Raw genomic sequence first — 19,676 nt, forward strand, 5'->3', positions numbered from 1 at the left:
AAGTCTCTGCCAGCCTGTTAAAAGGCTAGTGACATGGAGGAGGTGGGTTAGGAGGGAGACCCCCTGGAGTAGGAATTGGTTATGACCCACAAACTAGGAGGCCGAATTTTTTGGTGAGGCTCAGTTCTCCTTCCTCTTTTAATAATTTGAGTGAGCTGTTGGCACCTGTCACACTTTCTGAGATTTCTCAACATTCTGGTAGTTTCACTATTACTGATACTTGCATTTTATTCCAGATTTATCTAATTTGTGGAATTTAAATTCTCCAGCTGCCATAGTGGGATTTTGATCTCACACCTGCTAGATCATTAATCTAGGCCTCTAGGTTATAGTAAGTGACATAACCACTATGTCACCATTACCTCTGTGAGTTGCTGGTACCCAAATGGATTCTGGTAGCACGGGTACTTCTCAGCATTACTTGAGCAGAACAACCTCCCGCTGACTTCACATACTTCATTCAACATGATGTAGTCTGCATTTTGTAGTGTAATGGAATGTTTTGTGGGATCGCTTATTTTATTTAATATTGTAAACAGCTGAAATTTTCAAAACTGGATTATAACCCTTAAATTCAAATAATCTAATAAAAGTTACCCATATATACATATATGAAAATTATCTTAAATATATCTTAAAATTAAAAGCCTAACTGGCCTTACACAGGGATTTGTGATTAATAGGCAGTATAGAAATTTTTCACTAAGATCCAGAATATATATTGCTGTGAAGCTTCTGTATATTCATTGATGTTATTGAGACATGCCACTATCTGAACAACTGGAACAGCCCATCTGACAACATGCCTGTGACTGTGCCTGTATAGCATTTAAGTGTAACACATCATATGAAAACAATTTAACAGATGGCAGAGGGGCTATAAAACTGTACTCCTTTGTTCAAAGAATGACCAATTTGAAATAATCTGAAAGCTAGCCACTCTCTGATTTATGTGAACATCTGATACAAGAGAGATGCATTAACATTGGATTAGAGCAAAACGAACTTGAATTCTGCTCCAAAGTAAAACTGGTACAATTGACAACCCTGACATTAACCAGGGTTTAAATGATATCTAACAATCTGAGAGCAACTTTAATGGTTCAGCCCAGAACGTGGGTAGATTACATTTAACACAGAGCTGCTGGTCCAATGGCTTGTATTGTTGCTGTGTTAACAGAGGCTTCAGTTGGACAGTGCGTCACACAGCCACACGATGGCATAGGAGTCTTTGTGGATTCATTTTCTGGTTGCAATGTGCTGTGCTAATGTGCGTGTTTAAAGTAACCAGGATGATTATCTGGGACAGCAGTACAGACCGGATATGTTATCTCATTTGTAGCTGGAGTAAATATACGACACATAGATTTTAAGTAGATTATAGAATCATGCAGTGTGGAAGGTGGCCATTTAGCCAGTCATTTCTGTACCGGTTCTTTAAAAAGTGGGGCAATTAGTCCCACTCTCCGTTCATTTCATGTAACCTGGCATGTGTTTCCCTTTAAAACTATATATCCAATTCTCTTTTGGTGCTACAATTATATCTGTTTTCACCACCTTTTCGGACAGTGAATTCCAGGTTATGATAACGTGCTGGACAACAAAAAAATCTCATTACGCACCCTCTTGTTCTTTTGTCAATCGTCTTAAATCTGTGTCCTCTAGTTACCAACCGTCCTGCTAAATAGCAGTCGATGCATCCATAGGTTAATACAATAAAACATAACTTCCTACTAAATAATAGGTTTAAAAATAATCACCCAAACAGAAGTAGGGATAGCATACTTTTATTTTATACATTTCAACATAGCTTTATAAAAAGACTAAGAAAGGGTACTGCAACTTTGAATACTGTGGTTTACATACAGATGGTAAAGCTTTGGATATTTTATTCCACATTGTAGTTTTGTACAAAAAGCACAGCTCTTGTGGTTCAAGTGTTATTGCAGGAAAAAAAATGTTTTTGCATAGAGATCAAGCGGACACTGGCCCAAATCAACCCAGACTCCGCTCTTAGTGTATCAAAATTTAATTAATACAATGTATCTTAATCATTAAAAAAATGAATCTCACATGTTGGCATAAGTAAGATTTGGAAGATGTAGAAGTTAGACTGATGCACTGATAGAAAATGTTGATTTATAATTCACAGTCCATATATCTTCCCTATAAAAATGTTCAATATGAGTAGAATCATCAGATATCTGTTGATAGTACATCTTGTTGCACTCTGTCACATGGGGCATTTATCAATGTTGTATGTGCAACAATGGAAATTAAGTCCAAGTTTGATGTTTGCTTCCACTATGTGAAATTAAAGTTTTGAATTGTGCTCTTTTTGTCCATTTGGAAATGGATTATTTTCTATTTTTCTGGGGCAAAAGGGTTTTCTGCTTAATGTCTCAGATTAGAAGGGATATTGGTTGAAGGAAATCTTTTACCACTTTCTTTATGATGCTATGGCACTGTTACTTGCAGCTGCATTTACTGAAAAAATTGAAATGTTTTCAAAAATGCTGGATGAAATGTCAAGTTCTCAGAAGGTTCGAGGAGACATCGAGATGCTCATTGGCACACCCGACTATATTCCTGGCAGGTGGATCCCACTCCTGCAACTGACAGGTATAGCTTTCCATCCGGACAGACGCAAACTTCATAAAGTCCCTGAGGATTTCCGGATCCACCCTGCCCCCCATGAGGCAACTTGGGTAGTTTCACAGTCTCAGCATCAAGCACTAGCTGTAAAAGAGGGAAAAAATCTATTTAATTAATGTTGCTGAGTTACACACAGCAAGTCCTGTTTTAAGTTGACCCATTTGAAATTGTTTCGCTTTAACCATCATGGAGTTAATGGGGCCAGTATTCGTGTTTAAGAGTTACCGAGCCTGATGTAAAGTTGCATGATTGTGATAAAGTTGCAGTGATTGTACTGGAGGGGGTGCAGAGGAGATTCACCAGTATGTTGCCTGGGATGAAACATTTAAGTTATGAAGAGAGGTTGGGTAGATTTGGGTTCTTTTCGTTGGACAGAGAAGACTGAGAGGCGACCTGATCGAGGTGTACAAGATTATGAGGGGCATGGACAGGGTGGATAGGGAGCAGCTGTTCCCCTTAGTTGAAGGGTCAGTCAGGAGGGAGCATAAGTTCAAGGTGAGGGGCAGGAGGTTTAGGGGGGATGTGAGGAAAAACTTTTTTACCCAGAGGGTGGTGACAGTCTGGAGTGTGCTGCCTGGGAGGGTGGTGAAGGCGAATTGCCTCACATCCTTTAAAAAATACCTGGATGAGTACTTGGTGCTTCATAACATTCAAGGATATGGGCCAAGTGCTGGTAAATGGGATTAGGTAGGTAGGTCAGGTGTTTCTCACATGTCGGTGCAGACTCAATGGGTTGTAGGGTCTCTTCTGCACTGTGATTCTGTGACTGATTGACATCATATTGGAGCAGTCCCTGCTCACTAAATCTCCCAGTCTGTGCCAAAGTTCCCTCTCGCTGACCCTCCCTTTCACCTGCCCTCCTGATCACCACCTCTCCAGCTTGAGTTCATTCCCACAATCCTACAACTCGAAGCTGCTCTCCCTCCGAAGCTGCTTTTTCTGCCTCTCGCTGTTCATCTCCCAAATCCTCTCTCACAGTGAGGTTTGGGAGAAAGAAGTGTTCAGGTGGGAGAGGTGGGGAATGGAAGGTTCAGTGAGAGGGAGGATCGGCAATAAGAGGGAGAGTCAGGGAGCAGGATGCGTGGTGAATGACAGGATCAGCGAGCATGATTGGCAGTGACCAGGAGGATTTGATGAGAGAGAGGGTTGGCGAGATGGAGGATCAACAGGAGAAAGGATCAGGGAGCAGGATGCATGGTGAGCAGGAGGAGTGGTAACCATGATAAATGGCAACTGAGTGGGAAAGACCATGAGCAGAGGGAGAGAGGCAGCAAGAAGGAAAGTCAGGGAGTAGGAGAGACAGCAAGCGGGAGAGACACTAAGTGGAAAAGTCAGGAGTGGGAGAGTCAGGGAGCGGGAGAGACAGTGAGTGGGAGAGACAGCGAGTGGGAGAGACAGGGAGTGGGAGAGACAGGGAGTGGGAGAGACAGGGAGCGGGAAAGACAGGGAGCAGGAGAGTCAGGGAACAAGAGAGACTGCGATCAAGAGAGACGCGGAGCGGGAGAGTCAGGGAGCAGGAGAGACAGCGAGCGGGAGAGACAGCGAGCGGGAGAGACAGCAAGAGGAGAGACAGCGAGTGGGAGAGACAGCGAGGGGAGAGACAGCGAGCAGGAGAGACAGCGAGCGGGAGAGACAGCGAGTGGGAGAGACAGGGAAGTGAGAGAAATGAGTGGCAGTGAGCGGAAGAGACAAAGGCTGGGAGGAACAGCAAGCGGGAGAGACAGTAAGTGGGAGAGTCAGGGAATGGGAGAGACAGGGAGCAAGAGAGACTATGAGCAGGAAAGTCAGTGAGCGGGAGAGACAGCGAGTGGGAGAGACAGGGAGTGGGAGAGTCAGCGAACGGGAGAGTCAGGGATTGGGAGAGTCAGGGAGGGAGGAACAGGGAGTGGGAGTGGGAGTTTCAATGAGCGGGAGAGACAGTGAGAGGGAGAGACAGCGAGTGGGAGAGACAGCAAGGGAGAGACAGTAAGCGGGAGAGTGGGGGAGCGGGTGAGACAGTGAGCTGGGGGTAGGGTGGGGGGAACAGGGAAGACAGCAAGTGGGAGAATGGGGGAGCGGGAGAGTAAGCAAATGGGAGAATGGGGGAGTGGGAGAGTAAGCGAGTGGGAGGGTGGGGGAGCGGGCGAGACAGCAAGCAGGAAAGTGGGAGTGGGAGAGATTGCAAGACGGGGTCAGGTGGGGAGTGGGGAAACAGGAAAGACAATGAGCGGGAGGGTGGGAGAGCAGAGGGACAGCGAGCGGGAAGGTGGGAGAGCAGAGAGACAGTGAGCGGGAGGGTGGGAGAGCAGAGGGACAGCGAGCGGGAAGGTGGGAGAGCAGAGAGACAGTGAGCGGGAGGGTGGGAGAGTGAGAGAGACAGCGAGTGGGAGAGACAGTGAATGAAAGAGTGAAGGAATGAAACAGACAGTGAGTGGAAGGGGCAGTGAGTTGGAGGTAAATATAAAGAGTTGGCTTTTAGCTAAGAGTTAGTATGTTAGAAATCATTTCATTCATATTTTAAAATTAATTATATTTTGAATATTATTTCATTAACCAATATAGGAATTTTTCAATGTAAATTATTTCAGTTTACAGGGTTTAATCTTTTAATGCTGTTTTCTGATGAGAAAGGTTCAACAGAACCAATGACAGCTTGTACATTAGTTTTAATGGGAAAATCTGATTCATTTAATGTTTCACTTAAAGCTGCACTTTTCAGGAATGGAACTGTAAAGTTAAGCAAGGCTTTACTGTATTCCAATCTACAGAGACACAAAAATGGCTGGCCACTGAAAGTAGCTGAGAGCATTGGGTGCACAATTGACCCACACCCGTTCCTTCTGATGTAGGTTGCATGCAAACTAAATGTTGCCTGTTTGTTACCATGACTGCAACATGCACTCAGCTCTAAAAGTGCTCTTGAGTGGCTCCACGCATCAACAGGCATCCCAAGCTAGTGTAAGGCTTGTACTACTTAAAGCTGGCCTGCATTACATAAAGTGGAGGTGCATTCTTCTGCAGTAGGTACTGGGGGAGAGCATCTAAGCAAGAAGAACACTGAATAATGCCACAGCAGGACAGAGAGCACGCTCCAAGGTTCTCAGATGCAGCAGAGACTGAAAAGGCAGTTAGAGCAGATAGCCACCATCATCAATGCTAGCAGTGTAGCCCCAAGGGCTTGGATTCAATGCCATACAAAGTTTAATGACCACATACAAGTGGTCAAGGCTAACAAATACACATCTTTAAATGCCATATCCTGCCATCTGAATCATTAACAGCAAACAATGATAAATATCCCACACCCTCCTTCACTTACCTCCCAATTATCTCTATGAACCACATTTCATACATCAGATTCATAGCTCACCTCACACTCCCAATTAGCACTGCTGCAAGTCTCACATCCACATCTCATAGCTTGCACACATTGCCAGTGATTCAATACTGACAGCTACATTTGATAAACACATTGCACCACACTCACTGTCATACTTCCCCTTCCTGTGTCTCAGTTCCTTACTCTCCCGCTCGCTGTCTCTCCTGCTCCCCCAACCGGCCGCTCGCTGTCTCTCCCACTCGCTGTCTTCTCCACTCTCCCGCTCGCTGTCTCTACTAGTCTCCCACCCTCCCGCTCGCTGTCTCTCCCGCTCTCGCACTCGCTGTCTCTCCCGCTCTCGCACTCGCTGTCTCTCCCGCTCTCGCACTCGCTGTCTCTCCCGCTCTCCCATTCGCTGTCTCTCCCGCTCTCCCACTCGCTTGCTCTCCCGCTCTCCCACTCGCTTGCTCTCCCGCTCTCCCACTCACTTGCTCTCCAGCTCTCCCACTCGCTTGCTCTCCCGCTCTCCAACTCGCTGTCTCTCACACTCTCCCACTCGCTGTCTCTTTCACTCTCCCACTTGCTGTCTCTCCCACTCTCCCACCCTCCCGCTTGTTGACTCTCCCGCTCTCCCACTCACTGTCTCTCCCACTCTCCCGCTCTCCCGCTCTCCTGCTCATTGTCTATCCTGTTCCCCCATTCTCCCGCTTGCTGTCTCACCCACTCTCCCGCTCACTGTCTCTCCCACTCGCTGTCTCTCCCACTCTCCCGCTCTCCCACTCTCCCACTCTCCTGCTCACTGTCTCTCCCACTCTCCCACTCGCTGTCTCTCCCAATCTCCCACCCTCCCACTCGCTGTCTTTCCCAATCTCCCACCCTCCCACTCGCTGTGTCTCCCACTCTCCCAACCTCCCACTCGCTGTCTCTCCAACTCTCCCACTATCCGTCTCTCTCACTCTCCCACTCACTGTCCCTCCCACTCTCCCACTCGCTGTATCTCCCACTCACCCACTCGCTGTCTCTCCCACTCACCCACTCGCTGTCTCTCCCGCCCTCCCACTCGCTGTCTCTCCCGCTCTCCCACTCGCTGTCTCTCCCGCCCTCCCACTCACTGTCTCTCCCGCCCTCCCACTCGCTGTCTCTCTCGCTATCCCACACGCTGTCTCTCTCGCTCTCCCACACGCTGTCTCTCTCATTCTCCCACTCTCTCACTCGCTGTCTCTCCCACTCTCCCACTCTCTCGCTCGCTGTCTCTCCCACTTTCCTACTCTCCCACCCTCCCACCCTCCCACTCGCTGTCCCTCCGACTCACCCACCCTCCCACTCGCTGTCTCTCCCACTCTCCCACTCTCGCACTCTTCCACCGTCCTGCTCGCTGTCTCTCCCACTCCCCCACCCTCCCACTTGCTGTCTCTCCCACACCCGGCCCTACCGCTCGCTGTCTCTCCCACTCTCCAACCCTCCCACTCGCTGTCTCTCCCACTCTCCCATTTGCTGTCTCTCCCACTATCCCACTCGCTGTCTCTCCCACTCTCCCACTCTCTGTCTCTCCCACTCTCCCACTCGCTGTCTCTCCCACACACCCACTATCTCACCCTCCCACTCGCTGTCTCTCCCGCTCTCCTACACGCTGTCTCTCCCGCTCTCCCACTCACTGTCTCTCCTGCTCCCCCACTCGCTGTCTCTCGCAATCTCCCACCTTTCCACTCGCTGTCTCTCCCAATCTCCCACCCTCCCACTCGCTGTGTCTCCCACTCTCCCAAACTCCCACTCGCTGTCTCTCCAACTCTCCCACTCGCTGTCTCTCCCACTCTCCCACTTGCTGTCTCTCCCGCCCTCCCACTCGCTGTCTCTCCCGCTCTCCCACTCGCTGTCTCTCACACTCACCCACTCGCTGTCTCTCCCACTCACCCACTCGCTGTCTCTCCCGCCCTCCCACTCGCTGTCTCTCCCGCTCTCCCACTCGCTGTCTCTCCCGCCCTCCCACTCGCTGTCTCTCCCGCTCTCCCACTCGCTGTCTCTCCAGCCCTCCCACTCGCTGTCTCTCCCGCCCTCCCACTCGCTGTCTCTCTCACTATCCCACACGCTGTCTCTCTCACTCTCTCACTCGCTGTCTCTCCCACTCTCCCACTCTCTCGCTCGCTGTCTCTCCCACTTACCTACTCTCCCACCCTCCCACCATCCCACTCGCTGTCCCTCCGACTCACCCACCCTCCCACTCGCTGTCTCTCCCACTCTCCCACTCCCCGACCCTACCGCTCGCTGTCTCTCCCACTCTCCAACCCTCCCACTCCCTGTCTCTCCCACTCTCCCATTCGCTGTCTCTCCCACTCTCCCACTCGCTGTCTCTCCCACGCTCCCACTCGCTGTCTCTCCCACTCTCCCACTCGCTGTCTCTCCCACTCACCCACTATCTCACCCTCCCACTCGCTGTCTCTCCCGCTCTCCTGCTCGCTGTCTCTCCCGCTCTCCTACACGCTGTCTCTCCCGCTCTCCCACTCGCTGTCTCTCCTGCTCCCCCACTCTCCCGTTCACTGTCTCTCCCACTCGCTGTCTCTCACATTCTCCCACTCGCTGTCTCTCCCACACTCCCACTCTCTCAACCTCCCACTCGCTGTCTCTCCCGCTCTCCTACTCGCTGTCTCTCCCGCTCTCCCACTCGCTGTCTCTCCTGCTCCCCCACTCTCCCGTTCACTGTCTCTCCCACTCGCTGTATCTCACACTCTCCAACTCGCTGTCTCTCACACTCTCCCACTCGCTGTCTCTTTCACTCTCCCACTTGCTGTCCCCCCACTCCCCCACTCTCCAACTCGCGGTCTCTCCCACTCTCCCACCCCCCGCTTGTTGACTCTCCCGCTCTCCCACTCACAGTCTCTCCCACTCTCCCGCTCTCCCGCTCTCCTGCTCATTGTCTATCCTGTTCCCCAATTCTCCCGCTCACTGTCTCATCCACTCTCCCGCTCGCTGTCTCTCCCACTCGCTGTCTCTCCCAATCTCCCGCTCTCTCACTCTCCCACTCTCCCACTCTCCCGCTCGCTGTCTCTCCCACTCTCCCACTCGCTGTCTCTCCCAATCTCCCACCCTCCCACATGCTGTCTCTCCCAATATCCCACCCTCCCACTCGCTGTGTCTCGCACTCACCCAAACTCCCACTCGCTGTCTCTCCAACTCTCCCACTCGCTGTCTCTCCCACTCTCCCACTCGCTGCCTCTCCCACTCTCTGTCTCTCCCACTCTCCCACTCGATGTCTCTCACACTCTCCCACTTGCTGTCTCTCCCGCTCTCCCACTCGCTGTCTCTCCCGCTCACCCACTCGCTGTCTCTCCCGCCCTCCCACTCGATGTCTCTCTCGCTCTCCCACATGCTGTCTCTCTCGCTCTCCCAAACGCTGTCTCTCTCCCTCTCCCACACGCTGTCTCTCTCACTCTCTCACTCTCTCACTCGCTGTCTCTCCCACTTTAGTACTGTCCCACCCTCCCACCCTCCCACTCGCTGTCTCTCCGACTCACCCACCCTCCCACTCGCTGTCTCTCCCACTCTCTCACTCTCCCAATCTGCCACCCTCCCATTCGCTGTCTCTCCCACTCCCCCACCCTCCCGGTTGCTGTCTCTCCCACTCCCCGACCCTCCCACTCGCTGTCTTTCCCACTCTCCCACTAGCTGTATCTCAAAATCTCCCACCCTCCCACTCGCTGTGTCTCGCACTCTCCCAACCTCCCGCTCGCTGTCTCTCCAACTCTCCCATTCGCTGTCTCTCCAACTCTCCCACTCGCTGTCTCTCCCACCCTCCCACTCGCTGTCTCTCCCAATCTCCCACCCTCCCACTCGCTGTGTCTCGCACTCTCCCAACCTCCCACTCGCTGTCTCTCCAACTCTCCCACTCACTGTCTCTCCCACTCTACCACTCGTTGTCTCTCTCGCTCTCCCACACGCTGTCCCTCTCCCTCTCCCACACGCTGTCTCTCTCACTCTCCCACTCTCTCACTCGCTGTCTCTCCCACTCTCTCACTCTCTCGCTCGCTGTCTCTCCCACTTTCCTACTGTTCCACCCTCCCACCCAACCACTCGCTGTCTCTCCGACTCACCCACCCTCCCAGTCGCTGTCTCTCCCACTCTCTCACTCTCCCCTCTCCCACCCAGCCGCTCGCTGTCTCTCACACTCCCCCACGCTCCCGCTCGCTGTCTCTCCCACTCCCCGACCATCCCACTCGTTGTCTCTCCCACTCACCCCCTCGCTGTCTCTCCCACTCTCCCACTCGCTGTCTCTCCCACTCTCCCACTCTCTCACCCTCCCACTCGCTGTCTTTCCCGCTCTCCTGCTCGCTGTCTCTCCCGCTCTCCTACATGCTGTCTCTCCCGCTCTCCCACTCGCTGTCGCTCCTGCTCTCCCACTCTCCCGTTCACTGTCTCTCCCACTCGATGTCTCTGACACTCTCCCACTCGCTGTCTCTCTCACTCTCCCACTCGCTGTCTCTCTCACTCTCCCACCCGCTGTCTCTCCCACTCTCCCACTCGCTGTCTCTCCCACTCTCCCACTCGCTGTCTCTCACACTCTCCCACTCGCTGTTTCTCACACTCTCCCACTCGCTGTCTCTCCCACTCTCCCACTCTCCCACTCCCCGACCCTACCGCTCGCTGTCTCTCCCACTCTCCAACCCTCCCACTCGCTGTCTCTCCCACTCTCCCATTCGCTGTCTCTCCCACTCTCCCACTCGCTGTCTCTCCCACTCTCCCACTCGCTGTCTCTCCCACTCTCCCACTCGCTGTCTCTCCCACTCACCCACTATCTCACCCTCCCACTCGCTGTCTCTCCCGCTCTCCTGCTCGCTGTCTCTCCCGCTCTCCTACACGCTGTCTCTCCCGCTCTCCCACTCGCTGTCTCTCCTGCTCCCCCACTCTCCCGTTCACTGTCTCTCCCACTCGCTGTCTCTCACATTCTCCCACTCGCTGTCTCTCCCACTCTCTCACCCTCCCACTCGCTGTCTCTCCCGCTCTCCTACTCGCTGTCTCTCCCGCTCTCCCACTCGCTGTCTCTCCTGCTCCCCCACTCTCCCGTTCACTGTCTCTCCCACTCGCTGTATCTCACACTCTCCCACTCGCTGTCTCTCACACTCTCCCACTGGCTGTCTCTTTCACTCTCCCACTTGCTGTCCCCCCACTCCCCCACTCTCCAACTCGCTGTCTCTCCCACTCTCCCACCCTCCCGCTTGTTGACTCTCCCGCTCTCCCACTCACAGTCTCTCCCACTCTCCCGCTCTCCCGCTCTCCTGCTCATTGTCTATCCTGTTCCCCCATTCTCCCGCTCACTGTCTCACCCACTCTCCCGCTCGCTGTCTCTCCCACTCGCTGTCTCTCCCAATCTCCCACACGCTGTCTCTCCCACTCTCCGTCTCTCCCACACTCCCACTCGATGTCTCTCCCACGCTCCCACTCGCTGTCTCTCCCGCTCTCCCACTCCCTGTCTCACCCGCTCACCCACTCGCTGTCTCTACCACTCTCCATCTCTCCCACTCTCCCACTCGATGTCTCTCCCACACTCCAACTCGCTGTCTCTCCCGCTCTCCCACTCGCTGTCTCTCACACTCTCCCACTCGCTGTCTCTCCCGCTCTCCCACTCGCTGTCTCTCCCGCTCACCCACTCGCTGTCTCTCCCGCCCTCCCACTCGCTGTCTTTCTCGCTCTCCCACATGCTGTCTCTCTCGCTCTCCCACACGTTGTCTCTCTCCCTCTCCCACACGCTGTCTCTCCGACTTTCCTACTGTCCCACCCTCCCACCCTCCCACTCGCTGTCTCACCGACTCACCCACCCTCCCACTCGCTGTCTCTCCCACTCTCTCACTCTCCCCCTATTCCACCCTCCCGCTCGCTGTCTATCCCACTCCCCCACCCTCCCGGTCGCTGTCTCTCCCACTCCCCGACACTCCCACTCGCTGTCTCTCCCAATCTCCCACCCTCCCACTCGATGTCTCTCCCAATCTCCCACCCTCCCATTCGCTGTGTCTCGCACTCTCCCAAACTCACACTCGCTGTCTCTCCAACTCTCCCACTCGCTGTCTCTCCCACTCTCCCACTCGCTGTCTCTCCCACTCTCCGTCTCTCCCACTCTCCCACTCGATGTCTCTCCCACGCTCCCACTCGCTGTCTCTCCCACTCTCCCACTCGCTGTCTCTCTCCCTCTCCCACACGCTGTCTCTCTCACTCTCCCACTCTCTCACTCGCTGTCTCTCCGACTCTCTCATTCTCTCGCTCGCTGTCTCTCCGACTTTCCTACTGTCCCACCATCCCACCCTCCCACTCACTGTCTCCCCGACTCACCCACCCTCCCACTCACTGTCTCTCCCACTCTCCCATTCTCCCACTCGATGTCTCTCCCACTCACCCACCCTTCCACTCACTGTCTCTCCCACTCTCCCACTCGCTGTCTCTCCCACTCTCCCACTCGCTGTCTCTCCCACCCTCCCAATCGCTGTCTCTCCCACTCTCCCACTCGTTGTCTCTCCCACTCCCCCATCCTCCCGCTCGCTGTCTCTCCCACACACCCACCCTCCCGCTCGTTGACTCTCCCACTTACTGTCACTCCCACTCTCCCACTCTCCCACTCGATGTCTCTCCCACTCACCCACCCTCCCACTTGCTGTCTCTCCCACTCTCCCGCTCTCTCACTCTCTCACTGTCCCACCATCTCTCTCGCTGTCTCTCCCACTCTCCTACTCTCCCGCTCGCTGTCTCTCCCACTCTCCCGCTCGCTGTCTCTCCCACTCTACCACTCGCTGTCTCTCCCAATCTCCCACTCTCCCACTCGCTGTCTTTCTCATTCTCCTACTCGCTATCTCTCCCAAACTCCCGCTCGCTGTCTCTCCCACTCCCAACCCTCCCGCTCGCTGTCTCTCCCACTCTCCGAACCTCCCGCTCGCTGTCTCTCCCACTCTCCCACCCTCCCGCTCACTGTCTCTCCCACTCGCTGTCTCTCCCACTCTCCCACTCACTCTCACACTCGCTGTCTGTCCCACTCTCCCACTCACTGTCTCTCCTGCTTCCCCAATCTCCCGTTCAATGTCTCTCCCACTCGCTGTCTCTCCCAATCTCCCACCCTCCCACTCGCTGTCTCTCCCAATCTTCCACCTACCCACTCGCTGTGTCTTCCACTTGCCCAACCTCCCACTCGCTGTCTCTCCAACTCTCCAACTCGCTGTCTCACCCACTCTCCCACTCGCTGTCTCTCCCACTCTGCGTCTCTCCCACTCTCCCACTCGATGTCTCTCCCACGCTCCCACTCGCTGTCTCTCCCGCTCTCCCACTCGCTGTCTCTCCCGCTCACCCACTCGCTGTCTCTCCCTCCCTCCCACTCGCTGTCTCTCTCGCTCTCCCACACGCTGTCTCTCTCGCTCTCCCACAAGCTGTCTCTCTCCCTCTCCCACACGCTGTCTCTCTCACTCTCCCACTCTCTCACTCGCTGTCTCTCCCACTCTCTCACTCTCTCGCTTGCTGTCTCTCCCACTTTCCTACTGTCCCACTCGCTGTCTCTCCGACTCACCCACCCTCCCACTCGCTGTCTCTCCCACTCTCTCACTCTCCCCCTCTCCCAACCACCCGCTCGCTGTCTCTCCCACTCCTCCACCCTCCCGCTCGCTGTCTCACCCACTCCCTGACCCTCCCATTCGCTGTCTCTCCCTCTCTCCCACTTGCTGTCTCTCCCACTCTCCCACTCGTTGTCTCTCCCACTCTCCCACTCGTTGTCTCTCCCACTCTCCCACTCGCTGTCTCTCCTGCTCCCCCACTCTCCCGTTCACTGTCTCTCCCACTCGCTGTCTCTGACACTCTCCCACTCGCTGTCTCTCCCACTCTCCCACTCTCTCACCCTCCCACTCGCTCTCTCTCCCGCTCTCCTGCTCGCTGTCTCTCCCGCGCTCCTACATGCTGTCTCTCCCACTCTCCCACTCGCTGTTGCTCCTGCTGCCCCCGTCTTCCGTTCACTGTCTCTCCCACTCGCTGTCTCTCACACCCTCCCCCTGGCTGTCTCTCTCACTTTCCCACTGGCTGTCTCTCACACTCTCCCACTCGCTGTCTCTCACACTCTCACACTCGCTGTCTCTCACACTCTCCCACTCGCTGTCTCTCACACTCTCCCACTCGCTGTCTCTCACACTCTCCCACTCGCTGTCTCTCACACTCTCCCACTCTCTCACCCTCCCACTCGCTGTCTCTCCCGCTCTCCTTTTCCCTGTCTCTCTCGCTCTCCTACACGCTGTCTCTCCCGCTCTCCCACTCGCTGTCTCTCCTGCTGCCCCACTCTCCTGTTCACTGTCTCTCCCACTCATTGTCTCTCACACTCTCCCACTCGCTGTTTCTCCCATTCTCCCACTCACTGTCTCACCCACTCTCCCGCTCGCTGTCTCTCCCACTCGCTGTCTCTCCCACTCTCCCGCTCTCTCACTTTCCCACTCTCCCACTCTACCACTCTCCCGCTCGCTGTCTCTCCCACTCTCCCACTTGCTGTCTCTCCCAATCTCCCACCCTCCCATTCGCTGTCTCTCCCAATCTCCCACCCTCCCACTCGCTGTGTCTCCCACTCTCCCAACCTCCCACTCGCTGTCTCTCCAACTCTCCCTCTCGCTGCCCCTCCCACTCTCCGTCTCTCCCACTCTCCCACTCGATGTCTCTCCCACTCTCCCACTCGCTGTCTCTCCTGCTCTCCCACTCGCTGTCTCTCCCGCTCACCCACTCGCTGTCTCTCCTGCCCTCCCACTCGCTGTCTCTCTCGCTCTCCCACACGCTGTCTCTCTCGCTCTCCCGCACGCTGTCTCTCTCCCTCTCCCACACGCTGTCTCTCTCACTCTCCCACTCTCTCACTCGCTGTCTCTCCCGCTTTTCTACTGTCCCATCTTCCCACCCTCCCACTCGCTGTCTCTCCCACTCTCTCACTCTCCTCCTCTCCCACCCTCCCGCTCGCTGTCTCTCCCACTCCGACACCCTCCCGCTCGCTGTCTCTCCAACTCCCCGACCCTCCCACTCGCTGTCTCTCCCACTCTCCCACTCGCTGTCTCTCCCACTCTCCCACTCGCTGTCTCTCCCAATCTCCCACCCTCCCACTCGCTGTCTCTCCCACTCTCCCACTCGCTATCTCTCCCAATCTCCCACCAACCCACTCGCTGTCTCTCCCAATCTCCCACCATCCCACTCGCTGTGTCTCCCACTCTCCCAACCTCCCACTTGCTGTCTCTCCAACTCTCCCACTCGCTGTCTCTCCCACGCTCCCACTCGCTGTCTCTCCCACTCGCTGTCTCTCACACTCTCCCACTCGCTGTCTCTCACACTCTCCCGCTCTCCCGCTCTCCCGCTCTCCTGCTCATTGTCTATCCTGTACCCCCATTCTCCCGCTCACTGTCTCACCCAGTCTCCCGCTCGCTGTCTCTCCCAGTCGCTGTCTCTCCCACTCTCCCTCTCTCTCACTCTCCCACTCTCCCACTCTCCCACTCGCTGTCTCTCCCACTCTCCCACTCGCTGTCTCTCCCTATCTCCCACCCTCCCACTCGCTGTCTCTCCCAATCTTCCACCCTCCCACTCGTTGTGTCTCCCACTCTCCCAACCTCCCACTCGCTGTCTCTCCAGCTCTCCAACTCGCTGTCTCACCCACTTTCCCACTCGCTGTCTCTTCCACTCTCCCGCTCGCTGTCTCTCCCACTCTACCACTCGCTGTCTCTCCCAATCTCCCACTCTCCCACTCGCTGTCTTTCTCATTCTCCTACTCGCTATCTCTCCCAAACTCCTGCTCGCTGTCTCTCCCACTCCCAACCCTCCCGCTCGCTGTCTCTCCCACTCTCCGAACCTCCCGCTCGCTGTCTCTCCCACTCTCCCACCCTCCCGCTCACTGTCTCTCCCACTCGCTGTCTCTCCCACTCTCCCACTCACTCTCACACTCGCTGTCTGTCCCACTCTCCCACTCACTGTCTCTCCTGCTTCCCCAATCTCCCGTTCAATGTCTCTCCCACTCGCTGTCTCTCCCAATCTCCCACCCTCCCACTCGCTGTCTCTCCCAATCTTCCACCTACCCACTCGCTGTGTCTTCCACTCGCCCAACCTCCCACTCGCTGTCTCTCCAACTCTCCAACTCGCTGTCTCACCCACTCTCCCACTCGCTGTCTCTCCCACTCTGCGTCTCTCCCACGCTCCCACTCGCTGTCTCTCCCTCCCTCCCACTCGCTGTCTCTCTCGCTCTCCCACACGCTGTCTCTCTCGCTCTCCCACAAGCTGTCTCTCTCCCTCTCCCACACGCTGTCTCTCTCACTCTCCCACTCTCTCACTCGCTGTCTCTCCCACTCTCTCACTCTCTCGCTCGCTGTCTCTCCCACTTTCCTACTGTCCCACTCGCTGTCTCTCCGACTCACCCACCCTCCCACTCGCTGTCTCTCCCACTCTCTCACTCTCCCCCTCTCCCAACCACCCGCTCGCTGTCTCTCCCACTCCTCCACGCTCCCGCTCGCTGTCTCACCCACTCCCTGACCCTCCCATTCGCTGTCTCTCCCTCTCTCCCACTTGCTGTCTCTCCCACTCTCCCACTCGTTGTCTCTCCCACTCTCCCACTCGTTGTCTCTCCCACTCTCCCACTCGCTGTCTCTCCTGCTCCCCCACTCTCCCGTTCACTGTCTCTCCCACTCGCTGTCTCTGACACTCTCCCACTCGCTGTCTCTCTCACTCTCCCACTCGCTGTCTCTCCCACTCTCCCACTCTCTCACCCTTCCACTCGCTCTCTCTCCCGCTCTCCTGCTCGCTGTCTCTCCCGCGCTCCTACATGCTGTCTCTCCCACTCTCCCACTCGCTGTTGCTCCTGCTGCCCCCGTCTTCCGTTCACTGTCTTTCCCACTCGCTGTCTCTCACACCCTCCCCCTGGCTGTCTCTCTCACTTTCCCACTCGCTGTCTCTCACACTCTCCCACTCGCTGTCTCTCACACTCTCACACTCACTGTCTCTCTCACTCTCCCACTCGCTGTCTCTCACACTCTCCCACTCGCTGTCTCTCACACTCTCCCACTCGCTGTCTCTCCCACTCTCCCACTCTCTCACCCTCCCACTCGCTGTCTCTCCCGATCTCCTATTCCCTGTCTCTCTCGCTCTCCTACACGCTGTCTCTCCCGCTCTCCCACTCGCTGTCTCTCCTGCTGCCCCACTCTCCTGTTCACTGTCTCTCCCACTCATTGTCTCTCACACTCTCCCACTCGCTGTTTCTCCCATTCTCCCACTCACTGTCTCACCCACTCTCCCGCTCGCTGTCTCTCCCACTCGCTGTCTCTCCCACTCTCCCGCTCTCTCACTTTCCCACTCTCCCACTCTACCACTCTCCCGCTCGCTGTCTCTCCCACTCTCCCACTTGCTGTCTCTCCCAATCTCCCACCCTCCCACTCGCTGTCTCTCCCAATCTCCCACCCTCCCACTCGCTGTCTCTCCCACTCTCCCAACCTCCCACTCGCTGTCTCTCCAACTCTCCCTCTCGCTGCCCCTCCCACTCTCCGTCTCTCCCACTCTCCCACTCGATGTCTCTCCCACTCTCCCACTCGCTGTCTCTCCTGCTCTCCCACTCGCTGTCTCTCCCGCTCACCCACTCGCTGTCTCTCCTGCCCTCCCACTCGCTGTCTCTCTCGCTCTCCCACACGCTGTCTCTCTCGCTCTCCCGCACGCTGTCTCTCTCCCTCTCCCACACGCTGTCTCTCTCACTCTCCCACTCTCTCACTCGCTGTCTCTCCCGCTTTTCTACTGTCCCATCTTCCCACCCTCCCACTCGCTGTCTCTCCCACTCTCTCACTCTCCTCCTCTCCCACCCTCCCGCTCGCTGTCTCTCCCACTCCGACACCCTCCCGCTCGCTGTCTCTCCAACTCCCCGACCCTCCCACTCGCTGTCTCTCCCACTCTCCCACTCGCTGTCTCTCCCACTCTCCCACTCGCTGTCTCTCCCAATCTCCCACCCTCCCACTCGCTGTCTCTCCCACTCTCCCACTCGCTATCTCTCCCAATCTCCCACCAACCCACTCGCTGTCTCTCCCAATCTCCCACCATCCCACTCGCTGTGTCTCCCACTCTCCCAACCTCCCACTTGCTGTCTCTCCAACTCTCCCACTCGCTGTCTCTCCCACGCTCCCACTCGCTGTCTCTCCCACTCGCTGTCTCTCACACTCTCCCACTCGCTGTCTCTCACACTCACCCGCTCTCCCGCTCTCCCGCTCTCCTGCTCATTGTCTATCCTGTACCCCCATTCTCCCGCTCACTGTCTCACCCAGTCTCCCGCTTGCTGTCTCTCCCAGTCGCTGTCTCTCCCACTCTCCCGCTCTCTCACTCTCCCACTCTCCCACTCTCCCACTCGCTGTCTCTCCCACTCTCCCACTCGCTGTCTCTCCCTATCTCCCACCCTCCCACTCGCTGTCTCTCCCAATCTTCCACCCTCCCACTCGCTGTGTCTCCCACTCTCCCAACCTCCCACTCGCTGTCTCTCCAGCTCTCCAACTCGCTGTCTCACCCACTGTCCCACTCGCTGTCTCTCCCACTCTCCATCTCTCCCACTCTCCCACTCGATGTCTCTCTCGCTCTCCCACACGCTGTCTCTCTCCCTCTCCCACACGCTGTCTCTCTCACTCTCCCACTCTCTCACTCGCTGTCTCTCCGACTCTCTCACTCTCTCGCTCGCTGTCTCTCCGACTTTCCTACTGTCCCACCATCCCACCCTCCCACTCGCTGTCTCCCCGACTCACCCACCCTCCCACTCGCTGTCTCTCCCACTCTCTCACTCTCCCCCTATCCCACCCTCCCGCTCGCTGTCTCTCCCACTCCCCCACCCTCCCGGTCGCTGTCTCTCCCACTCCCCGACCCTCCCACTCGCTGTCTCTCCCACTCTCCCACTCGCTGTCTCTCCCAATCTCCCACCCTCCCACTCGCTGTCTATCCCAATCTCCCACCCTCCCACTCGCTGTGTCTCGCACTCTCCCACTCGCTGTCTCTCCCACTCTCCGTCTCTCCCACTCTCCCACTCGATGTCTCTCCCACTCTCCCACTCGATGTCTCTCCCACGCTCCCACTCGCTGTCTCTCTCGCTCTCCCACACGCTGTCTCTCTCCCTCTACCACACGCTGTCTCTCTCACTCTCCCACTCTCTCACTCGATGTCTCTCCCACTCTCTCACTCTCTTGCTCGCTGTCTCTCCCACTTTCCTACTGTCCCGCCCTCCCACCCTCCCACTCGCTGTCTCTCCGATTCACCCACCCTCCCACTCGCTGTCTCTCCCACTCTCTCACTCTCCCCCTCTCCCACCCACCCGCTCGCTGTGTCTCCCACTCCCCCACCCTCCCGCTCGCTGACTCTCCCACTCTCCCACTCGATGTCTCTCCCACTCACCCACCCTCCCACTTGCTGTCTCTCCCACTCTCCCGCTCTCTCACTCTCTCACTGTCCCACCAACTCGCTCGCTGTCTCTCCCACTCTCCTACTCTCCCGCTTGCTGTCTCTCCCACTCTCCCGCTCGCTGTCTCTCCCACTCTCCCACTCGCTGTCTCTCCCAATCTCCCACCCTCCCACTCGCTGTCTTTCCCAATCTCCTACTTGCTATCTCTCCCAAACTCCCGCTCGCTCTCTCTCCCACTCCCAACCCTCCCGCTCGCTGTCTCTCCCACTCTCCCACCCTCCCGCTCGCTGTCTCTCCCACTCTCCCACTCACTCTCGCACTCGCTATCTGTCCCACTCT

The 19,676-nt window shown here is 56.1% G+C and overlaps 1 protein-coding gene across 9 annotated transcripts in view; it reads right to left on the minus strand.

Annotated features, from left to right (window-relative positions):
- Positions 1–1,771: 1,771 nt before the first annotated feature.
- Positions 1,772–19,676, minus strand: part of sgcg (sarcoglycan, gamma) — a 1,081,295-nt gene continuing 1,063,390 nt past the window's right edge. For all 9 annotated transcript variants that reach the window (XM_041199459.1, XM_041199458.1, XM_041199454.1 and 6 more), the window contains one exon: positions 1,772–2,739. In XM_041199459.1, coding sequence (XP_041055393.1) covers positions 2,566–2,739 — 174 coding nt within the window. In that variant the 3' untranslated portion in view covers positions 1,772–2,565. The remainder of the gene's footprint in view (positions 2,740–19,676) is intronic.

The sequence above is a fragment of the Carcharodon carcharias genome, chromosome 11, assembly GCF_017639515.1.
Source record: "Carcharodon carcharias isolate sCarCar2 chromosome 11, sCarCar2.pri, whole genome shotgun sequence".
Lineage (NCBI taxonomy): Eukaryota > Metazoa > Chordata > Chondrichthyes > Lamniformes > Lamnidae > Carcharodon > Carcharodon carcharias.